This window comes from Misgurnus anguillicaudatus, unplaced genomic scaffold, assembly GCF_027580225.2.
Source record: "Misgurnus anguillicaudatus unplaced genomic scaffold, ASM2758022v2 HiC_scaffold_33, whole genome shotgun sequence".
In the NCBI taxonomy this organism is placed as follows: Eukaryota; Metazoa; Chordata; class Actinopteri; order Cypriniformes; family Cobitidae; genus Misgurnus; species Misgurnus anguillicaudatus.
In genome coordinates, this window is record NW_027395283.1 from 2616444 (window position 1) to 2635377 (window position 18934).

The window sequence follows — 18934 nt, forward strand, 5'->3', positions numbered from 1 at the left end:
CTTTGTCATCAACTGTATCAAGTCGAACATACAAGCATGTGCGTGGATTTGGTAAATAATAAATCTGTATCAAATTTTCCCACTATTTATACTATAATTTTTGTGTATCATATCACTAAATAGTTTTAAAAAATCATATATTGTGGTCTCTCACAGTGGACAGGCACCTACGATGACAATTTCAGACCCCTCCATGATTTCTAAGTGGGAGAACTTGCAAAATAGCAGGGTGTTCAAATACTTATTTTCCTCACTGTATGCAACCACAGAGTTTACTAATAGAGCACAACATTGTTAACAAGAACATAAAATTCCTCATAAATCCAGTGACTTATTTTTTACTTTCAAAATGTACCACATTGATGTATTTATATTTAAATGCCAAAAGTGAAGAAAAAAAACGTGGTTACTGTAGTAAAACAATTTGAAAGTTAAACCTTGGCTAGTGTAGTAAAACCATGGTTTTGCTGATAGTAATCACTACACAAAAAACATGGTAACCCTTTTACCACAATAAAACCGTGGTTAATTTTCATAAGGGAGGTACCATAATGTGTGTTATTAATTGTTCAATTCACAAAATTCCATTGCAGTTTAATTGTCTCCTGTAGGCAGTGTTTGAATCAACAGTGAGTATCTACATATATTTTAATATTGGTGCAGATCATTACACTGTTTATCTTATATCGTGTACACTGTACACTCTTACTCACTGTACACCCTACTGACACACCAGAAACAACAGAGCCGTAAAAAAATCAGTGAGCGTCTTCTGTCTCCAGTACAGCAGGAGGCGCTGCAGCTCTTTAGTCCGCAAATAAACTCACTAAAGAAAGAAAGAAAGAGCGCGCGTGTGATGTGTTTGTGTATCCTCAGTGTTTTTCTTTCTTGCGTGTTTCATTGAGTGTCTTGTCTCTGTGTATTTAAGCGAAATTTAAGCAAAAATTTATCAGCTGAAGAAAGAGTGGAGTTACTGGAGACAAAGCTGAAGTCAAGAGGAGATTTAGCAATGAAACGAGAGGTTTGTGCAGCTTAAACATCATTTTCCTGAATCAGACAACATCAAATCATTTCTAATTTTACTATCTGTGTGTGTTGTGTTGTCAGGATGTGGATTGTTGTGAATCTTCAGTGTATGTATATGTGGGATACACAGAAATGAAAACTGAACCCACAGAAATGAAAACTGAACCCACAGAAATGAAAACTGAACCCAGAGAAATGAAAATTGAACCCAGAGAAATGAAAATTGAACCCAGAGAAATAAAAATTGAACCCACAGAAATCAAAATTGAACCCACAGAAATCAAAACTGAACCCAGAGAAATCAAAACTGAACCCACAGAAGAGGAATATCCCACTGATGAAGATGATGATTTTATTCCATCAGGTATCTCTCCTCAATTATTGTTGTATTTTTAACATTTTTAACTGGCATTTGAGCACCTATTTTGGGTTTTCAGTCTCAAACTCTCTAATCAAAAGAACAAAAAATATAAGTACTAAAATGTTAAAGGAGTTTATGATATCTTTCATACTTATTGAGCAACAGGCATGTAGACTTAAGGTTAGTTCACCCCAAAATGTTAATTTAATCGGCACTTGTGTCGTCCTTAACCCCCAAGTGCTCCGATTGTCTTCAGAACACATTTTTTGATATTTTTAATGAAATTTGGGAGGCTTCTGTCTGTCCCATTGACTTTAGTAAGTTTACAATTATGTTCCCTAGAAAATAATGAAGGACATCACCAAAAAGGTCCATCAGTCTTTCAATATTAATATTATGAAGTGACAAGAACACTTTTGTTTGCAGAGATACCAAATTGAAAAAATTTATTCAATAATTTGTTCTCCTCTTTAGTTGTTCTTAAACCAGGGGTCCCCAACCTTTTTTTCACCACGGACCGGTTTCAGCTTTAAAAAAATTTCGCGGACCGGGGGGTGAGATTTGGGGGGGGGGTTGAGGTCGCTGAGTTGCTGTTCAAACGTGCTGAAAATCCTCCTTTTCGAAATTTACGTTTTAAACGGAAGTAAAGATAACAACCATGCATTAGGAAAATTAATAATTGCTTTATTTAGGCTATAGTATATTTTCTATAGACGTGTAAAACCATATTTTGGCGGATTGTTTTTTACTTACATTGTTTTTACTAGTTTGCCTGCCCATTTAGTCTTAATAATTAATGGAACCTAAACGAACTTGGCTTGCTGTTCTCGAAGGCAGCTCGAATCATGGTCGGGCTCGAGACCCAATTCCAAGTAACAGAAGAGAAGAAAAATGCAGTGAAGGAGGAGAGATGCCAGAAGAATTGCGGCTGGGCGCAGAGGCACGGAGACTCACGTTTACCATGATTAATGATGATTGACAAGTTTAGGTTCCTTTCAAACCTACGTTAAAAGTGTAGCCGTTAAAATATTATTAGCCTAATAGTTTATTTTGATCATGGTGCTACGATTGATGGATAATTCTGAAGTTGTTTTAAAGAAGAATAAAATAATTACTTTTCAGTCATTTGCGCTGTCACACATTTGAACGTCTCCGCATATGTACATCATTGCGACGTACATTTGCAAATGATTCATAAAGTCATACCTCCGCAATTCTTTGATCGATTGTGTTTTAGAAGTACTGTATGCTCAAACTCTAATGACAGCAATGTGATCGCTGATGCGCTGGTAGAGAGAGAGAGGCGGAGAAAAAGAGAGAGAGAGCGCGGCTCTGTTTAAAAGTGGAAATGATTGATGTTATTTGAAGTCGGCTCTTACAGTACAAAATACCCGATTAAGCTATTACGTGGCTATTATACACATTTTTTCGGGACGTTCTTGCGACCCGGTGGCAACTTGTCCACGACCCAGTACTGGGTCGCGACCCGGTGGTTGGGGACCTCTGTCTTAAACAGACTATGACACATCACCTGCTGACGTAGTTTATCCACTTTTTTTATTTAAGCGATTATGCAGACATTGTAAACAATACTTCAACAGCCCGTATAAATGCGCAAATTACTTGCCAGTGTATTCTGTGTCTGTATGCTGGCAGCTCCGTCAGCAAGAGATGTCATCAGCATGCACCGTAGTCTGGTTGTGAACGCACACTAAACAACCAAGGAGGAGAACAAATTGTGGAGTAAAATGATTTGTTTTGTTTTCTTTGAGCACAGAAATGTTAATAGTATTTCTAATATTATTATTGAATGAATTATGGACCTTTTGGTGATGTATTTCATTGCTTTTTGGGGGGAAATAATTATGAAACTAACTGAAGGCAATGGGACAGACAGAAGCTTCCCGGTTTTTATCAAAAATATGTAAAATGGGTTCTAAAGACAATCGGAGCACTTGTGGGTTTAGACAGGGGTCCGTTGTTATTTATGATAAAATTAACATTTTTTGGTGAACTAACCCTTTAAAAAACACTTAATCTCATTCTAGAAGTGTCACCATATAATGCAACAAGAATTCAAAGTCTCTGTACAAAAAATATTGCTCTATTTGACTCCTACAAAATTGTGGATAATCACAAATAATCATCCATTACTTTATACGCTTCTTTGTCTTTATCGATAACTTATCGAACTGTCATTATCGTTTTATTAGATAAATTTATAGAAAATTAGAGTTAGAAAATTATTATTATTGAATTATCGCCCATCACCACAAATATATATATATATATATATATATATATATATTAGGGTTGGGCGATGTCCCCATAAATTGGCAGTTGACGATGGTTACGTAAACCATCGCGATGGACGATGATATCGTTAGGTGGGGGGGGGGGTATTTTAATTTTTCGTTATTTTTCGTTATTATTCGTTATTATATAATTATTATTCGTTATTTTACTTTATTACTTCCACTTAAGAAGAGTTGTGCACTTTTTATTTTAATATATATTTTACATGAATACTATTCTGTACTTAAAATCTATAATTTTGTTATTTTACTATCCCAACTAATGTCTCTTTCCTATAGGTTGCACATAAGGGGAAAAAGTAGCTTTAATCCACTGAAGAAGAGTTGTGCACTTTTAAGCACTTTTTAATCTCTTTACATAAATATTTTTTTCTATTTAAAAGCTATAATTTCGTTATTTTACTAACCCAACGACTCCTTCACGCTTTCCAAATTTTGCACGTAAATATCTGTGCATATGTGCCACCAGTACTCCGTCAGAGAGCGGGTCTTCAGCACCGCGGGGAGCAGCCAGCACTTCAATCCGCAGCTTATTAAAACTAGACAAAGTGAACAGGGCCAGACACATCGAAATTTAAACATGGTCTGTGTATGTAAATCCCGCGTTTCGGTCGGAGTGTTGTTCCCGTTTTCTTGTTCTTGACGTTCGCTGAATTCTGGGTTTATATCCTAATCTGCCGCTTCAGTGCAGTATAGCCTCAATGTAACAATGAGCACGATCTCCCGAGACACTACAATAGGCTACTAATAAATGATTAATATGGGCTGTTTTCTTGTACAAAATTAATTATTTTAAGATAAATGTACAACATGTAAAAAGACAAGATTCTAGCAATGTCAAGATTAGGGATGGGAATTTTCCAGGAACTTACTATTACCAGTAATTTACTAAAGCAATAAACCCCTCGAAGCGTTGGGTTACCAGTGCATTTTATAACAGCTAAGGGGCGTTGTTAGGCACGACGCGAAGCGGAGTGCCTAAACCCCCTTAGCTGTTATAAAATGCACTGGTAACCCAACGCTTCGAGGGGTTTATTGCGTTTATAAAACGGTTACTTCATATGCATAACGTTAGCGGGATTTTATAAAATAAAACACAAATAAGTTGTAATTATATTAGTACAAATATTACTCTTCCGCCAAACAAAGTAGTTCCTCAGAATCAAGTGTGACTGCAACAGAACGCAGTTCACAAACAACACAGACGCAGCAAAGGCACAATGAAAATATGATTAAAGACTGCTGTTTATTTTTATAAATCAACATTCATCTAATTTATACATTAACATTTATATCGTGCAACTGTTGAAGTGATGATCAAATATGCTTGGAAGCATAACTATTTCCCCGTCAGCGTTTTTTTTTTAAGTTGCCACCCAGTTTTAGTTGAAGAAAAATTATCTTCTTTAAATAAACATAATAAAAATAAAATATCAAATGAAAGAACAGTCCATCCGCTTTCCAACAACATCAAAAAACGTTTCATCCTACCTTCATTTGTTGTCTTACCAGTTATCACCTCTCAAATTCTCAGCTAAAAGCAGAGATAAATCCATTTTTGTGAAGAACTTTGTAAGAGATCAGATTCAGAGCCCGATCAAAACACACGTCACGCTAAATCCACCACAACGCTGTTGTGTCGAGTGAATGCCTCAGTGTTTAAGTTGGGTAAGATTGCCCTCTAGTGGATAATAGCGGAAATATCAATAAGACAAAAAAAACTTCAGAGAACGTTTTCTCTTTATTGACGAAATGTTTTATTTATTGACATTTATCTGGATATCGCCATAATTGTGCAAAGGTAGAAAATTTAAAAAATGATTAAAGACTGTGGTGTTTATTTTCATAAATCAGTACGCAGCAACAGTGGCGCAGTGATACTTGTGATGCGGTCTGAACCGTGGGTTTACCGGGGTATTTTATCACGGCTTAGAACGCGTTTCAACCAATCAGAATGAAGAACCAGAACGAGCCGTTTTATAATATTACTTTTAATATTTAATTTTTCGAATATTTAAGCTCTTAAAGAACGAATATTCGTTTATTTAAATTGTTAATTAAGACATGCGTGTTTTGTATTTTTCATTTTGTCATAATTTCACAGAAGGCTTATAATTAGGAAATATCCACAACAAGCTAAACTTATATTCTGTATGTATATATATGTATGTATTTTTAAGTTGAAAACATTGTAAAAAAAAAATATATATATATATATATATATATATATATATATATATATATATATATATATATATATATATATATATATATATATATATATATATATATATATATATATATATTTTAAATTATTCTTAAAAAATATCCTACAGAAAAAAATGCGTTAAAACTTAATGCGGAGCGAAGTCTAGTCAAATCCTTAGCTTCAAGTCGGTCGTTAGTATTAATTCATTACTGTTTGATCTTACATACATTATATTATACCAACTATTATAAAACGGCCAGTTCTGGTTCTTCATTCTGATTGGTTGAAACGCGTTCTCAGCTGTGATAAAACTCACCGGTAAACCCACGGCTCAAACCGTATTACATAGCTTGTATCACTGCGCCACTGTTGTTGTGTACTGTAGAAAATAACTGTCAAAATGTCGGATTTTGTTGTCAATTTTGATTTATTGGGTGGGCTAATTATATTGTATTGTATTAATTATAATCCTCAACAATTGAACAATTAATGGCGATATCCAGATAAGTGTCAATAAATATTGTTGAGTTTTCTTGTTGATTAATGCTTCCGTGAGGAGTAGTTGTACCGTATATTATCCACTGGGTGGCGATCTTACACAACAACATAAACACTGATGCTTTCACTCAACACTTTAAAACTCAAGTGTATTTTTTGATCAGCGATTTGAATCGGATCTCTAACAAAAGTCATTCACAGAAATGGAATTATCCCAACATTTTGCTCAAAATTTGAGAGGATAAAAGAACATTTGAAGGTAGGGTGAAACGTTTTTATTTTGTTGTTTGAAAGCAGAGGGTCTGTTCTTTCATTTGATATATTGTATGTTTATATATCTAAAGAAGAAAATTTTTCTGGAAGGCATTAATGTTTAACTAAAGCTGGGTGGCAACTCTTTTAAAAAACGCTGGCAGGGAAAGTGTTAAGCATGCTTCCAAGCATATTTGATCCACACGTCAACAGTTGCACGGTATAAATGTTAATGTATAAATTAGATGAATGTTAATTTATGAAAATAAACACCACAGTCTTAATGAATCATATTTTCATTGTGTCTTTGCTCCGTCGGTTTTGCTTGGGAACCGCTCTGTTGCAGACACACTTGAGTCTGAGGAACTACTTTGTTTGGCGGAAGACTAATATCTGTACTAATATAATTACAACTTATTTGCTGTGTTTTATTATATGAAATCCTGCTATACATAATTTGAAGCAACCGTTTTATAAATGCAATAAGCCCCGCGAAGCAGTGGGTTACCAGTGCATTTTATAACGGCTAAGGGGGTTTTAGGCACTCCGCTTCGCGTCGTGCCTAACAACGCCCCTTAGCCGTTATAAAATGCACTGGTAACCCACTGCTTCTTGGGGCTTATTGCTTTATTATACACTAACCCCAAATCTAAGCGAAGTTTGAGGACTTGTGAAGTTTAAAGTTTGAGGACTTGACAAAGTAGGCTATCATCATTTAAACAGACTCAAAACACCAAGAGACCGGAGCAAACGAAAAAACACATCTACATAACCGACTGCTCAGTCGCCATATAAATATCTTCTCAGTTTAGTTTGACATGTATTTGTGAATAAAGAAAACCGTATTTATCCTACCTGCTTCGGTGAAAGCCCGTTCTTCTGACTAGATACAATAGCCTAATGCTGGTGCTGCGGAGAAAACTCTTCCTCGTGATGATGATTATCCGATAAAAACAACAGACGGATTGAACAAGATTGAATATCGGTATTTAACATTATTTTACAAATAACGTAAGCGGCTCGATACCTTATTGTTGACTGTGCAAAGTTACTAACGTTAGCTTAATTTAACAACATTTCACAAAGACGGTGCTTTGCTTTAAACTGCCATGTGCAGTTATCCGGTTCATTTTCGAAAGAGCACCGCATATAATAAATGTTCTCCGTTTCATTTCGTTCTCCGTGTCTGTCTCCTTATTAACAAAATAAAGTAGACTTTATAACAGAAAGCTTACAAATCTCTCATGATGTGTTGATTCGGGCGGCGGAGAAGCACGTTTAATAACACGTGAGCCCTCACTGAGCCAGTGGCCAAATACGGCGCGGCGCGGACAAACCCGGAGATAAAAGGAAAAACTTAAATTCGTCTGCAATCTGCATTGCCAAACAATCAGAAATACATACAAATTAATGTTCATGTATATTTTACATTTAAGTCTGTAAAAGACAGTATAGATGAAGTGAAAAAGCATTAAATAAGTTGTTACCCTTTGGTGGCACATTAAAAACAAACAAACATTCGAATAGCATTTTTTAAATTCGAATTATTATTGCCATTCGAATATTCGAATATCAGTGCCCATCCCTAGTCAAGATCAAATGCCTGACAGGATATTTTCACAGACTAACACACGTCACGTCTCAGGCGTAGACTACAGTATTTAAAATAGCATATATGCATTAGTTATATTTTCTATTTAATTTATAGAGCAATTCACGCAAAGATATTAGGTTAACTATAGTCTATATAGAAGAGAGAAGTGTATGTCGACTCGCAGCGGAGTGGGGAGGGGGCGTGGCATCACGATGGTGTCTCTCCATCGACTGGTGACTTGAAAGTTGTCCAAAAGACAACCATTGACACCTTGCACAAGGAGGGCAAGGCCAAAAAGGTCATTGCAAAAGAGGCTGGCTGTTCACAGAGCTCATTAATAGAGAGGCGAAGGAAAGGAAAAGATGTGGTAAAAAAAGTGTACAAGCAATAGAGCTGCACGATAAATCATTAAAAGATCGTTATCTCGATTCAACCCCCCCCAAACAATCTTAATCCAGCATTTCAACAATTCAGGTAATTATATTTTCAAGGGAGAAAGAAGCAGTTTTGTCAGTTCTCTCGTCAACACGCAATCACACCGGCTGCGATCACGTCTTGACTAGCCAGATGTGCTCGATGTGCACAGCAGATGCTTTCGCCGAGAAGTAAGACAGAAAGAAACTGAAACTTAAGAGAATGAGTTAGGCAGAGCAATGCGCAGGTACGGCCGGCAAGAACCTTGATGTTGTTTAAGTACCAAAAAGAGAATCTTATCCCTTCCAAAAGGGTTTTTACCACAGGGGAAATCATTGGCTGCGTCCAAATAACCACACTTGCTGTCTTTGCACTTGGCCACTTACATTAAGTTTCCTGTATTTGGCCCAAGTGTTCTAGTGGGTGTGAAGATTGAGCGTGCATGTAGATTTTTTCACCCAATGGACGTTCAAGCCACCAGCGAGAGCTTCAAAAACGATCCGATGCTCGAATGCATTCTCTGGAATCCTCTCAAGCAGAGGTTTCCACCTTCCGATTGGTTGCCGCCCAACGTTTCCGCCTTGCGATTGGTTGCTGCCGAACCGCATCATAGCTCATTAACAGAGGTGTGGACTCGAGTCATGTGACTTGGACTCGAGTCAGACTCGAGTCATGAATTTGATGACTTCGGACTCGACTCGACAAAATGTACAAAGACTTGCAACTCGACTTGGACTTCAACATCAATGACTCGTGACTTCACTTGGACTTGCGCCTTATGACTCGAGAAGACTTGCTACTTCACACGAAAACCTGGGGAATTTTTTTTCACACGGCCGCGCCGCTCTCAGTGTATCTGCATCTGTGAAAAAAATTTGCACAACCTGCATGCAGAGAGCACACGCGCTGCCTGCACGACAGCCAATCACTGTAGTCCCACGTTGGTTTGGATGTTGGGACCGTAGCAGCAGTACAGCTCAGCAGTGGTGTAGTCAATATGCAGGTACACACCTTATACCCACTAGGAATTGTCAAGGAATTCCGTATACCCACTAAAAATAGCGCGAGGGTGCGTAACAGCATGGTTTTGTGACATTTCAAACTTTTAGTCATAGTGAAGCACTGACCAGCATGCTACACTTGCTACTTTAGCGGGTTGAAATGCATATACATATTAGGCTATATATTTGGTGTGTTTGACTTCCTGCCGACTGCGCGATCCGATCGGCATATGAAATTATTATAGCGGCGCGAAAGGGACTGGGGAGCAGACCGATGTGGCGCCACAGGCGAGTGACAGCAAAGTACCGCGAGAGTGATTCCAGTCATGAAATGGAGAAATCTGCTTTGAATCGCTCTCGCTGTACTTTGACATCACCAAGAGGTCTGCTTAGCGCCAAATGAATTAGAACCTGCAGTGTAGCTGCTCACGCGACACTGTAAACAAACAATCCATGTGAAGTGAACGAGTGTTGCAACATAAAATCCAGAGAGTTAACAACGCACATGTGAGTAAACAACATTTAAATCATCAGTCCAGTTTATTACTTTATCTGGAGGTAAGACTCCAAATGCAATAAAATAAGCCCCGTGTTTATGTCCTGATGGTTTTTAGCTGCCTTCAGCATGTTTGTTTGTGCTTCACAGTGTTAAACTTTCCTTCTCTGTGTTCATTTATATATCTACGTTCAAGATGTATATGATCTTAAACTTCTGTTTGATTTGGGTGTCTAATATTAGGGAATATGATAATCTTGTAACAATAATTAAGTAAAAGCCTATTTTCATTTTTAGACAGTGCTTGTATTATATGCAAATAAGCTTTTTATATCAAAGACTTTTCAAATTAGAGTTAATTCATGGTCATCTTAAATGTGTATTAATTAAAAACATTTACACCATTAAATTACACATGGTAATGTTATCAATAGTTGTCAGATAATAGCTATTGAAAGAGTGGATTTTTTTCTCATTCAATGCATGTTTTAGCCAGGGTTTGAAGATTGTAAACAGTTTATTTAATTTTAATTAACAGTTGAGTAACTTTTGGTCATGAGTTAGATGTTAATTAACACTAAACTAATCTAAAAATCAGTCCAGTTTCCCCAGCTGTAAATGCAAATTGGCTATTAAATTCTTTTTTTCTCTTATAATAAACTGACATGTTCATACACATTCAGTTTATGTGTTTATGAGTAAACTTTCAGAATGCTCTGTTACATGAATATCTGTACTGTATGCATCTGTGAGTGTGGTGGTGCTTATGGGGTGTCGCGCTGGGACGAGTGAGCATAAGGGTCAAAGGGAAAACAAAAATCTAGACTACACCACTGCAGCTAAGTCACTACATTGACATGGCAGAAGGACAGTATGCCCTTATGTACTGGGCACTGAACAGTAAGACCCCTTCCTTCACTCTTTCAAGTAGCCATCCGAGTCTTGGCAGTGCCTGCTTCTAGTTCTCCAGTGGAGCGAGTTTTCAGCCATGGTGGCATCATTCTGCGTCCCTATCGACAGACTTTTGGCCAATTTGATCTTTTGCGAATGCAATGCAGTATAGGGGCCTCCCTCCACCTGTCCACAGCACGCATTTTATTTCTGTGGTAGGACTTTGGACTCGACTTGAGACTTGTTGGCTTTAACTTGTGACTCGACTCGGGACTTGCCTCGTCTTTGACTCAACTTGACTCGGGACTCGAAAGCAAAGACTTGAGACTTACTTGTGACTTGCATAACAATGACTTTGTCCCACCTCTGCTCATTAACATAAAGTGATGTCAATCCATGTGGCAGTAGTTTGCACCAAAACTTATTCGTTTTTTTATTTAGGCTACTTAAAATGTATATTTTAATTTTTCTCTTTAAATAAAATGAATACATTTGAATTTATGTTCTTGAAACACATCTTCAGATGCACCTGAACACATCATCAGTGATGTAACCTGAGGTCCTCGAGTGTTTCGGGTCTTTCAACATCAGACACCCTCGCCCAGGTGACCCAGCCACGGCTGATCAGACCGCGATTTGTGTTCAGGTAGCACTCGCTTGCCCCCATGGTGCTCCTCTACGAATCCAGAGCCATCTTGAAGCTTTCTCGGCTGCATTGGTGATGTTCTTGATGGCCCTGCTCCTTGTTGTTCCTACAATGCCCAGCGCAGTAAAAGCTTTGTGGAGCGAGCGGCCCACAAATCCTCTGCAGCCAACCTCGATAGGCATGCATCTCGCCTTCCAGCCCTGTGCTCGGCAGTCTGTGACCAGATGTTCATATTTGGTCATCTTCCTTTCGTGGGCTTCTCCCAAACGGTCCTCCCATGGCACAGTCAGCTCCATGATGATGATATTCTTGGTGCTCTCTGAGACTAGGATAATATCTGGCCTCATCGTTGTGCTGACAATGTGCTGGGGGAATTTAAGCTGCTTCTCCAAATCTACAGAGAGTTTCCAGTCCTTGGCTGATGCCAGGATCCCTGCTGGTGCCTTCCTCCCTGCTTGTGGCTGTTCTCCTGCCCTAACAAATGCGATTGAGCAATTGGTATTGCTCCCTCGGCCGCCTTTGCTGATCTCTTTGCTGATGGTGTCTGCAATAGATTTCAGCACCTGGTTGTGACGCCAAGTGTACCGACCCTGGCCGAGCGCTGTTGGGCAGGAACTGAGAATGTGCTCCAATGTTCCACGAGCTGGGCACAAATGGCAAGTTGGTGTGTCTGCTTTTCCCCACATACAGAGGTTTGCTGGGCTAGGCAGGACATCATACACTGCCCTAATCAGAAAGGTTATGCGGTGCGGCTCACTTTGCCACAGCTCCGTCCAGGTGACCTTGCGATTCATGGCCTGCTTCCACCTGGTCCAGGCCCCCTGTTGCCCCATTCCAGCTGCTCTACTCGTCCTTCCTTCCTCCACAGCAGCTCTGACCTCTTCCTGTATTTGGCTGCGTTTCTCCTTCCCCTTCAACTCCTTATGTCGAGGATTAAGATTATCTACAATTATCTAAAACTTTCAGAAGCATAATTCTTTACACCTGTAAAAACTAATGTTAAACTAATGTTCAGGGATTGTACGTCTTTAAAATTAACAAAGTTCTTGAGAATCGTGATCTTTATTTTAAGCAAAAGATTTGTGATTCTCGTTGTTTAGAGAATCGTGCAGCTCTAACAAGCAATAGGGATAACAGCACACTGGAGAGGACTGTGAAACAAAACCCATTCAAAAATGTGGGGGAGATTCACAAAGAGTGGATTGCAGCTGGAGTAGGTGCTTCAAGAACCACTATGCACAGACGCATGCAAGACCTGGGTTTCAGCTGTCGCATTCCTTGTGTCAAGCCACTCTTGAACAACAGACAGCGTCCGAAGGGTCTCACCTGGGTTAAAGACAAAAAGGACTGGACTGCTGCTGAGTGGTCCAAAGTTATGTTCTCCGATGAAAGTAAACTTTGCATTTGGAAATCAAGGTCCCAGAGTCTGGAGGAAGAGAGGAGAGACAAACAATCCACATGGCTTGAGGTCCAGTGTAAAGTTCACAGTCAGTGATGGTTTGGGGTGCCATGTCATCTGCTGGTGTTGGTCCACTGTGTTTTTTGAGGTCTAAGGTCAATGCAGCCATATACTAGGAAGTTTTAGAGCACTTCATGCTTCCTGCTGCTGACCAGCTTTATGGAGATGCAGATTTCATTTTCCAACAGGAGTTGGCACCTGCAAACAGTTCCAAAGCTACCAGTACCTGGTTTAAGTACCATGGTATCCCTGTTCTTAATTGGCCAGCAAACTCACCTGACCTTAATCCCATAGAAAATCTATGGGGTATTGTGAAGAGGAGGATGTGATATGCCAGACCAAACAATACAGAAGAGCTGAAGGCCAATATCAGAGCAACCTGGGCTCTCATAACACCTGGGATGCCCCAACTAAGTATTGAATGCTGTACATGGTCATACTTTCCATGTTTTTACATTTCAGTTGGCCAAGATTTCTAAAATACTTTCTTTGTATTGGTCTTAAGTAATATTATAATTTTCTGAGATACTGAATTTGGGATTTTCCTTAGTTGTCAGTTATATTATCAAAATTAAAGAAACAAACATTTGAAATATATCAGTTTGTGTGTAATGAATTAATATACAAATTTCACTTTTTGAATGTAATTAGTGAAATAAAGCAACTTATTGATGATATTCTAATTATATGAATAGCACCTGTAATATAACTAATAATATAATCTATTACTAATAATGAGCTCTGCTTCTACCGCTGCTTCTACTTCTCCTGACACCGATCTGACACTAAAATGCCACAACAGCCACAAGGTGGCGCGAGTTTCGAAACTTTTTTCCAGGTTCGATACTTAGACCGAACCGAGGCCTCGTTTGTTATTGGTTATGTAATTTCTACATAAACAACACAAGTCCTGAATCAAGGTTTTATTTGGCATGCCCATTTATTCTCGACACGCGTTCCGAACCCTCGCTTAAAAAATCCCATCACTAGCAGTGACCCAGCTGTAATATCAGGACTGGCATCTGTCTTCTGTCTATATGTGTGAATCTAGAAAAAGATACAGAATCTCAATTCTCCATCCTTCTATGTTTAAATAAGAGTGAAAAGACAATTTAATTGTTTCATGTTTCTTTCAGATGTGAAGAGTGATTCATGTTTGGATATAAAAATAACGTCCTCAACATCAAAAGAGCGACTGACAGCACAAACTCTTTCCTGCATCACCTGTGGAAAGACATTCAGCTCACAGAGACATTTAGAGAGACATGAGAGAAAACACACAGAACAAAAACTCTTCACCAGATCTGAGATCAGCTTTACTACCTTACAAGAGAAGAAACCTCATTCAGAAGACCACAGAGAGAAGAAGAAGAAGTTTCACTGTGAGCAGTGTGGGAAGATTTGTGTCTCTTCCTATAAACTAAATGATCACATGAGGACACACAGTGATGAAAAGCCTTTCAACTGCACTGAATGCGGAAAATACTTCAAAACCAAAGACAATCTTAAAGTTCATCAGAGACTTCACACAGGTGAAAAACCTGTCAAATGCTCTCAGTGTGATATGACTTTTTTTCACTCAGGTTACTTAAAAGCCCATCAGAGTGTTCACACGGGAGAGAAACCTCATCACTGTAATCTTTGTGGGAGGAGTTTTAATCAACATGAAAGTTTAGTGACACACCTGACAATTCATACAGGTGAGAAACCTTACAAATGCTCTCAGTGTGACAAGACTTTTACTTTTTCAAGTAACTTAAAAGTCCATCAGAGACTTCATACTGGAGAGAAACCTTATCACTGTAGTGTTTGTGGGAAGAGTTTTAGTCAAGGGTCTTCATTACGAAATCACAAGAGAATTCATACAGGTGAAAAACCTTACAAATGCTCTCAGTGTGACATGACGTTTGCGCAGTCAAGTTCCTTAAAATACCATCAGAGACTTCATACTGGAGAGAAACCTTTTGTCTGCGCTCAATGTGGAAAGAACTTCATTAATTCATCTCAATTAATAGTTCATCAGAGAGTTCACACTGGAGAAAAACTTCATCACTGTAGTGTCTGTGGGAAGAGTTTTAGACAAGCGGCTACGTTACTAAATCACAAGAGACTTCATACAGGTGAAAAACCTTTTAATTGCTCTCAGTGTGGCAAGACCTATGCTCAGTCAGGTTCCCTAAAAGCCCATCAGAGAGTTCACACTGGAAAGAAACCTTCACACTATAGCGGTACATTCACATTGGGCGAAAGCGTTAACGCTTGAGGGAATGCAATCACAGTGCCCGCAACACATGCTCCGGTTTTCCATAAATGTCATTGGCTGGCTCTCCCTAGGTTATTTGCATAAGGCGATCTGACTGGCTGTCGCACACGTTGCCGCTTAAAGTTGAGAAATGTCCAACTTCTGCCTCGAGCAACGGCACTGATGGTTCCACAATTCAGTTAGGCAATGCATGACATCACCCATTAAAAGTGAATGGGAAGCGTTAACGCTTACACCCCGTGTGAATGTACCGTAATGTTTGTGGGAATGTTTTTTTTTAGGAAAGTTTGAAATCAAGCCACTTGTGAGTCCCATTCACTTCCATAGTATTCTTTATTCCTACTATGAAAGTGTTGTTTTTTGACTATTGTTTTATGAGTGAAATAAACAGTTGAAATAACTTTACCCATGAAAGTACACTGAATGTTAGATTTTGTACACTTCTGTAAATGTTAGTTTAGTAAACCAAGAGACACAGAGACTAAACGTTTTTTACCTCACCATGTGTAAGAGCCATATTTCATAGTTTTATTGTTAATTCAATCATGTATATGTGTTTAAATCTGTGATTAATGAGCAAAATAAAAGTGTAATTTGATATTTTGGAAAACTTTTATCTTGAAGCTCCAGAAGGCTGACGTGACTAGTGATGGGCAGTCTGGCTTTTTCATAGATTCGGCTCTGGCTCTTCATTTAAAATCGGCTCTGGCTCTTCATTTAGAATCACTGGGAGACTTCTTTTTAGCCTAATTTAGCAATTGTGTGAGTTTTTTGTGTTGGCATGCAATTTTTGTATCAATTGGTTTTATAAAAGCCTTTTTTGTATGAGTATTTTTTAACATTATAATAAAACTTTAATTAATTCTCTATATCGCTCTGTGTACTTGGCCTGGCTACACTGGCTTTTTACAGCATCTATCACCCTTTCTTCTTTCACATAATGGCATAATCCTAGTCTGTCTTCCCATTTGATTAAACGCATTGTGTGCCAAATACAAATAGGTCCCGCCCCTGCATGCGGCTAAAGATTCGTCTCTCTCGCTGAAGGGGAGTTGGCTCTTCTTGTTCCTTACAAAGAATCGTCTTTTAGATCCGGTTCGTTTGCGAACAACCCATCACTAGACGTAACATCAACAACTTCAATTTTTGTTGAAATTTTGTTTTTGTACATCTTAATGGTACAACCCAGTAATTAAAGAAAAATTCCAGACATTAATGTTATTCCTTACTCTCAATCACAGTCAAGTTAATACACAAAATAAACAATAAGGCAAAATATCATCCAATACTGTTTACTAGTGTTTCCTGGGATGATAAACTCCCATGTTCATCATCACAGTATTTTAATGACAATCACGAGAGGGTCCGCTTGCTACCTAGATGTCCTGAGCCTGGAGTGGAGGGAGCAGCATCCAAAAGTTCATTGCAGATGTGTACAGGTACATAGATAAGACAAAGATATTTTTGTTTATATTACTGATCATATACTGTATACTAGGCCTAAGGCCTATTGTTTCTACACAAGGCTATAATAACACCCAGTTAAACTTCTAAGGCCCATTGCTTTTACACAAGGATATAAGACACCCAGTTAAACTTTCGTTTCCTCAGTTAACTTTCTTTTCTCAGTTTCCTAATTAAAAGAGACCAGGTGCTATCCTGCAACTATACCCCGATTGTTCTCGCCACGATTAGTTTGAGAAACAAGGTCGACATAAGCGATAAAGAAGATGACGCCATTTCAGATTAGTTATCTTTCGTTTTCTCAGTTAACTTTCGTTTCCCTTATTAAAGAGTCCAGGTGCGATCCTGCGACTATACCCCGATTGTTCTCGCCACGATTATCTTGAGAAGCGAGGTCGAAACTGATAAACAAGAGTACGTCATTTTAGATTAGAGAATTCGTCCAGCTGTACTTCGCTACATTAACAATAAGGTATCTGTGCAAGCTAGGCCAAGGCCATGAAAACCAATAAGCAGAATATATCATTTTAGATTTGAGGCAGGATGCAGCTGCACTTCTGCTGCATCAAACAAATAAAATTAATTGTGGCAGACTGAGACCAATGATAAGAATATACGTCATCTCAGATAAGAAGTGTTTGATCTTACTGTATAAAAATGGAGTCAGATGTTGGGAGGGCAGATGATCTTTGAGCGCCTCTATGAGGGGTATTGATTGTCTCACTTTGTTGGCTCGAGCGAATAAAGCAATTTTTGTTTGGCACCTGGAACCTTTGTCTCCTGAGTATTTTTTCTTATGAAGATTCAAGCTAAGACTTTTTGCCACAACATGTGGTGGAATAAATCTTTGTCGTCAATGAGGACGATGACGAACTTGTTGAGGTATTCATGGAAGACTTCATTCATCTATCCCTGGAATACATAAGGCGAATTGGATAATTCGAAGGGCATGACCTGGTATTCATAGTGACCTGAGGGGGTTACCAAGGCAGTTTTCCATTCATCACCTCGACGGATGCGGATTAAGTTGTAGGCACTTCACAAGTCCAGTTTAAAGAAAATATGGGGTCCTTGGAGCTGATCCAGAGTGGCTGGGACCAGAGGAAGGGGGGTACCTGAACTGTACCATCTGAGAATTGAGGTGTCGGTAATTAAACCACCGTCCTTCTTGGCCACAAAGAAAAAACTTGAAGCGGCAGGGGATGTAGATGGTTGGATGAACTGTTGATTGAGAGCTTCCTTCGCATACTCCTTCATGGCCTTCTGTTCTAGAATGGACAGCGGGTAGATACGACCCTTATGTAATGAGGCTCCAGGTAGCAGGTCGATATGGGGTAAGTTAACTCCCAACAGGGAGTAGACTCGGATGAAGAAGAGTGATGAAGAGAATTGAGTTTTGGATGGGCAAAAAGCAGGACTGGAAACACTTCTCGCTCCAGCTGATGATTTCTCCGTTCTAGTCGATGTTGGATAGATTTTTAGAAATCTCCTCCACATGTAGGCATCAAATACAAAGGATTGACGAGGTGGTGTTATGGTGAATACGACCTCTACCCAATGTTTTATCTTGAATGGTGTGTACAGCGAGAACTTGTGGGTATCTGCATCTTTGAATATTCAGTTTTTGTAAGAGGTGAGTGGAAATTAAGTTTCCAGCAGATCCTGGGTCGAAGGCTTTTGCTGGGACATAAATACAGGAGGTTAACAGATGTGCTGAAGTTAGACTTAAAGCTTCAATATTCGGGGTAAGTTGAACTGAGCTTACCATTGGGCGAGGAGGTCGAACTGGACAGTCAGCGATGACATGCTTTTCTCTTCCACAATAAAGACAAAATAGAGCTTGTTACAAATATGTCGTTGACGTTCAGAGAGAGAGAGAGTGATGCGTAGAATCCACTTGCATAGGCTCAGGTGCTGGAGGAACCGGGGAAGAATCCGGGGGCGGAGGATTTGGAGCAGCAGGTACTTCGTCACAGGCAGATAGACGTTGAGATACACGGATGAGTCTCCACACCCATTGAATCCTCATAAACCACTATTAGTTG

General features: G+C 38.9%; 2 protein-coding genes across 2 annotated transcripts in view; both read left to right on the forward strand.

Moving 5' to 3' along the window:
• The window catches only part of LOC129437125 (uncharacterized), a 96804-nt gene that overhangs the window by 10331 nt on the left and 67539 nt on the right, over positions 1 to 18934 (forward strand). The gene's annotated exons all lie outside the window — the stretch shown is intronic.
• On the forward strand, positions 1286 to 16331 carry LOC141363268 (uncharacterized). Its single transcript, XM_073865919.1, has 2 exons — positions 1286 to 1390; positions 14299 to 16331. The coding sequence occupies exon 2, from the start codon at positions 14595 to 14597 to the stop codon at positions 15423 to 15425; it is 831 nt and encodes a 276-aa protein (XP_073722020.1). The 5' UTR covers positions 1286 to 1390; positions 14299 to 14594; the 3' UTR covers positions 15426 to 16331.

What these genes read in the sequence shown, in the direction of transcription:
- LOC141363268 (XM_073865919.1), top strand. Translation starts at nt 14,595, where the DNA reads ATGAGGACACACAGTGATGAAAAGCCTTTCAACTGCACTGAATGCGGA.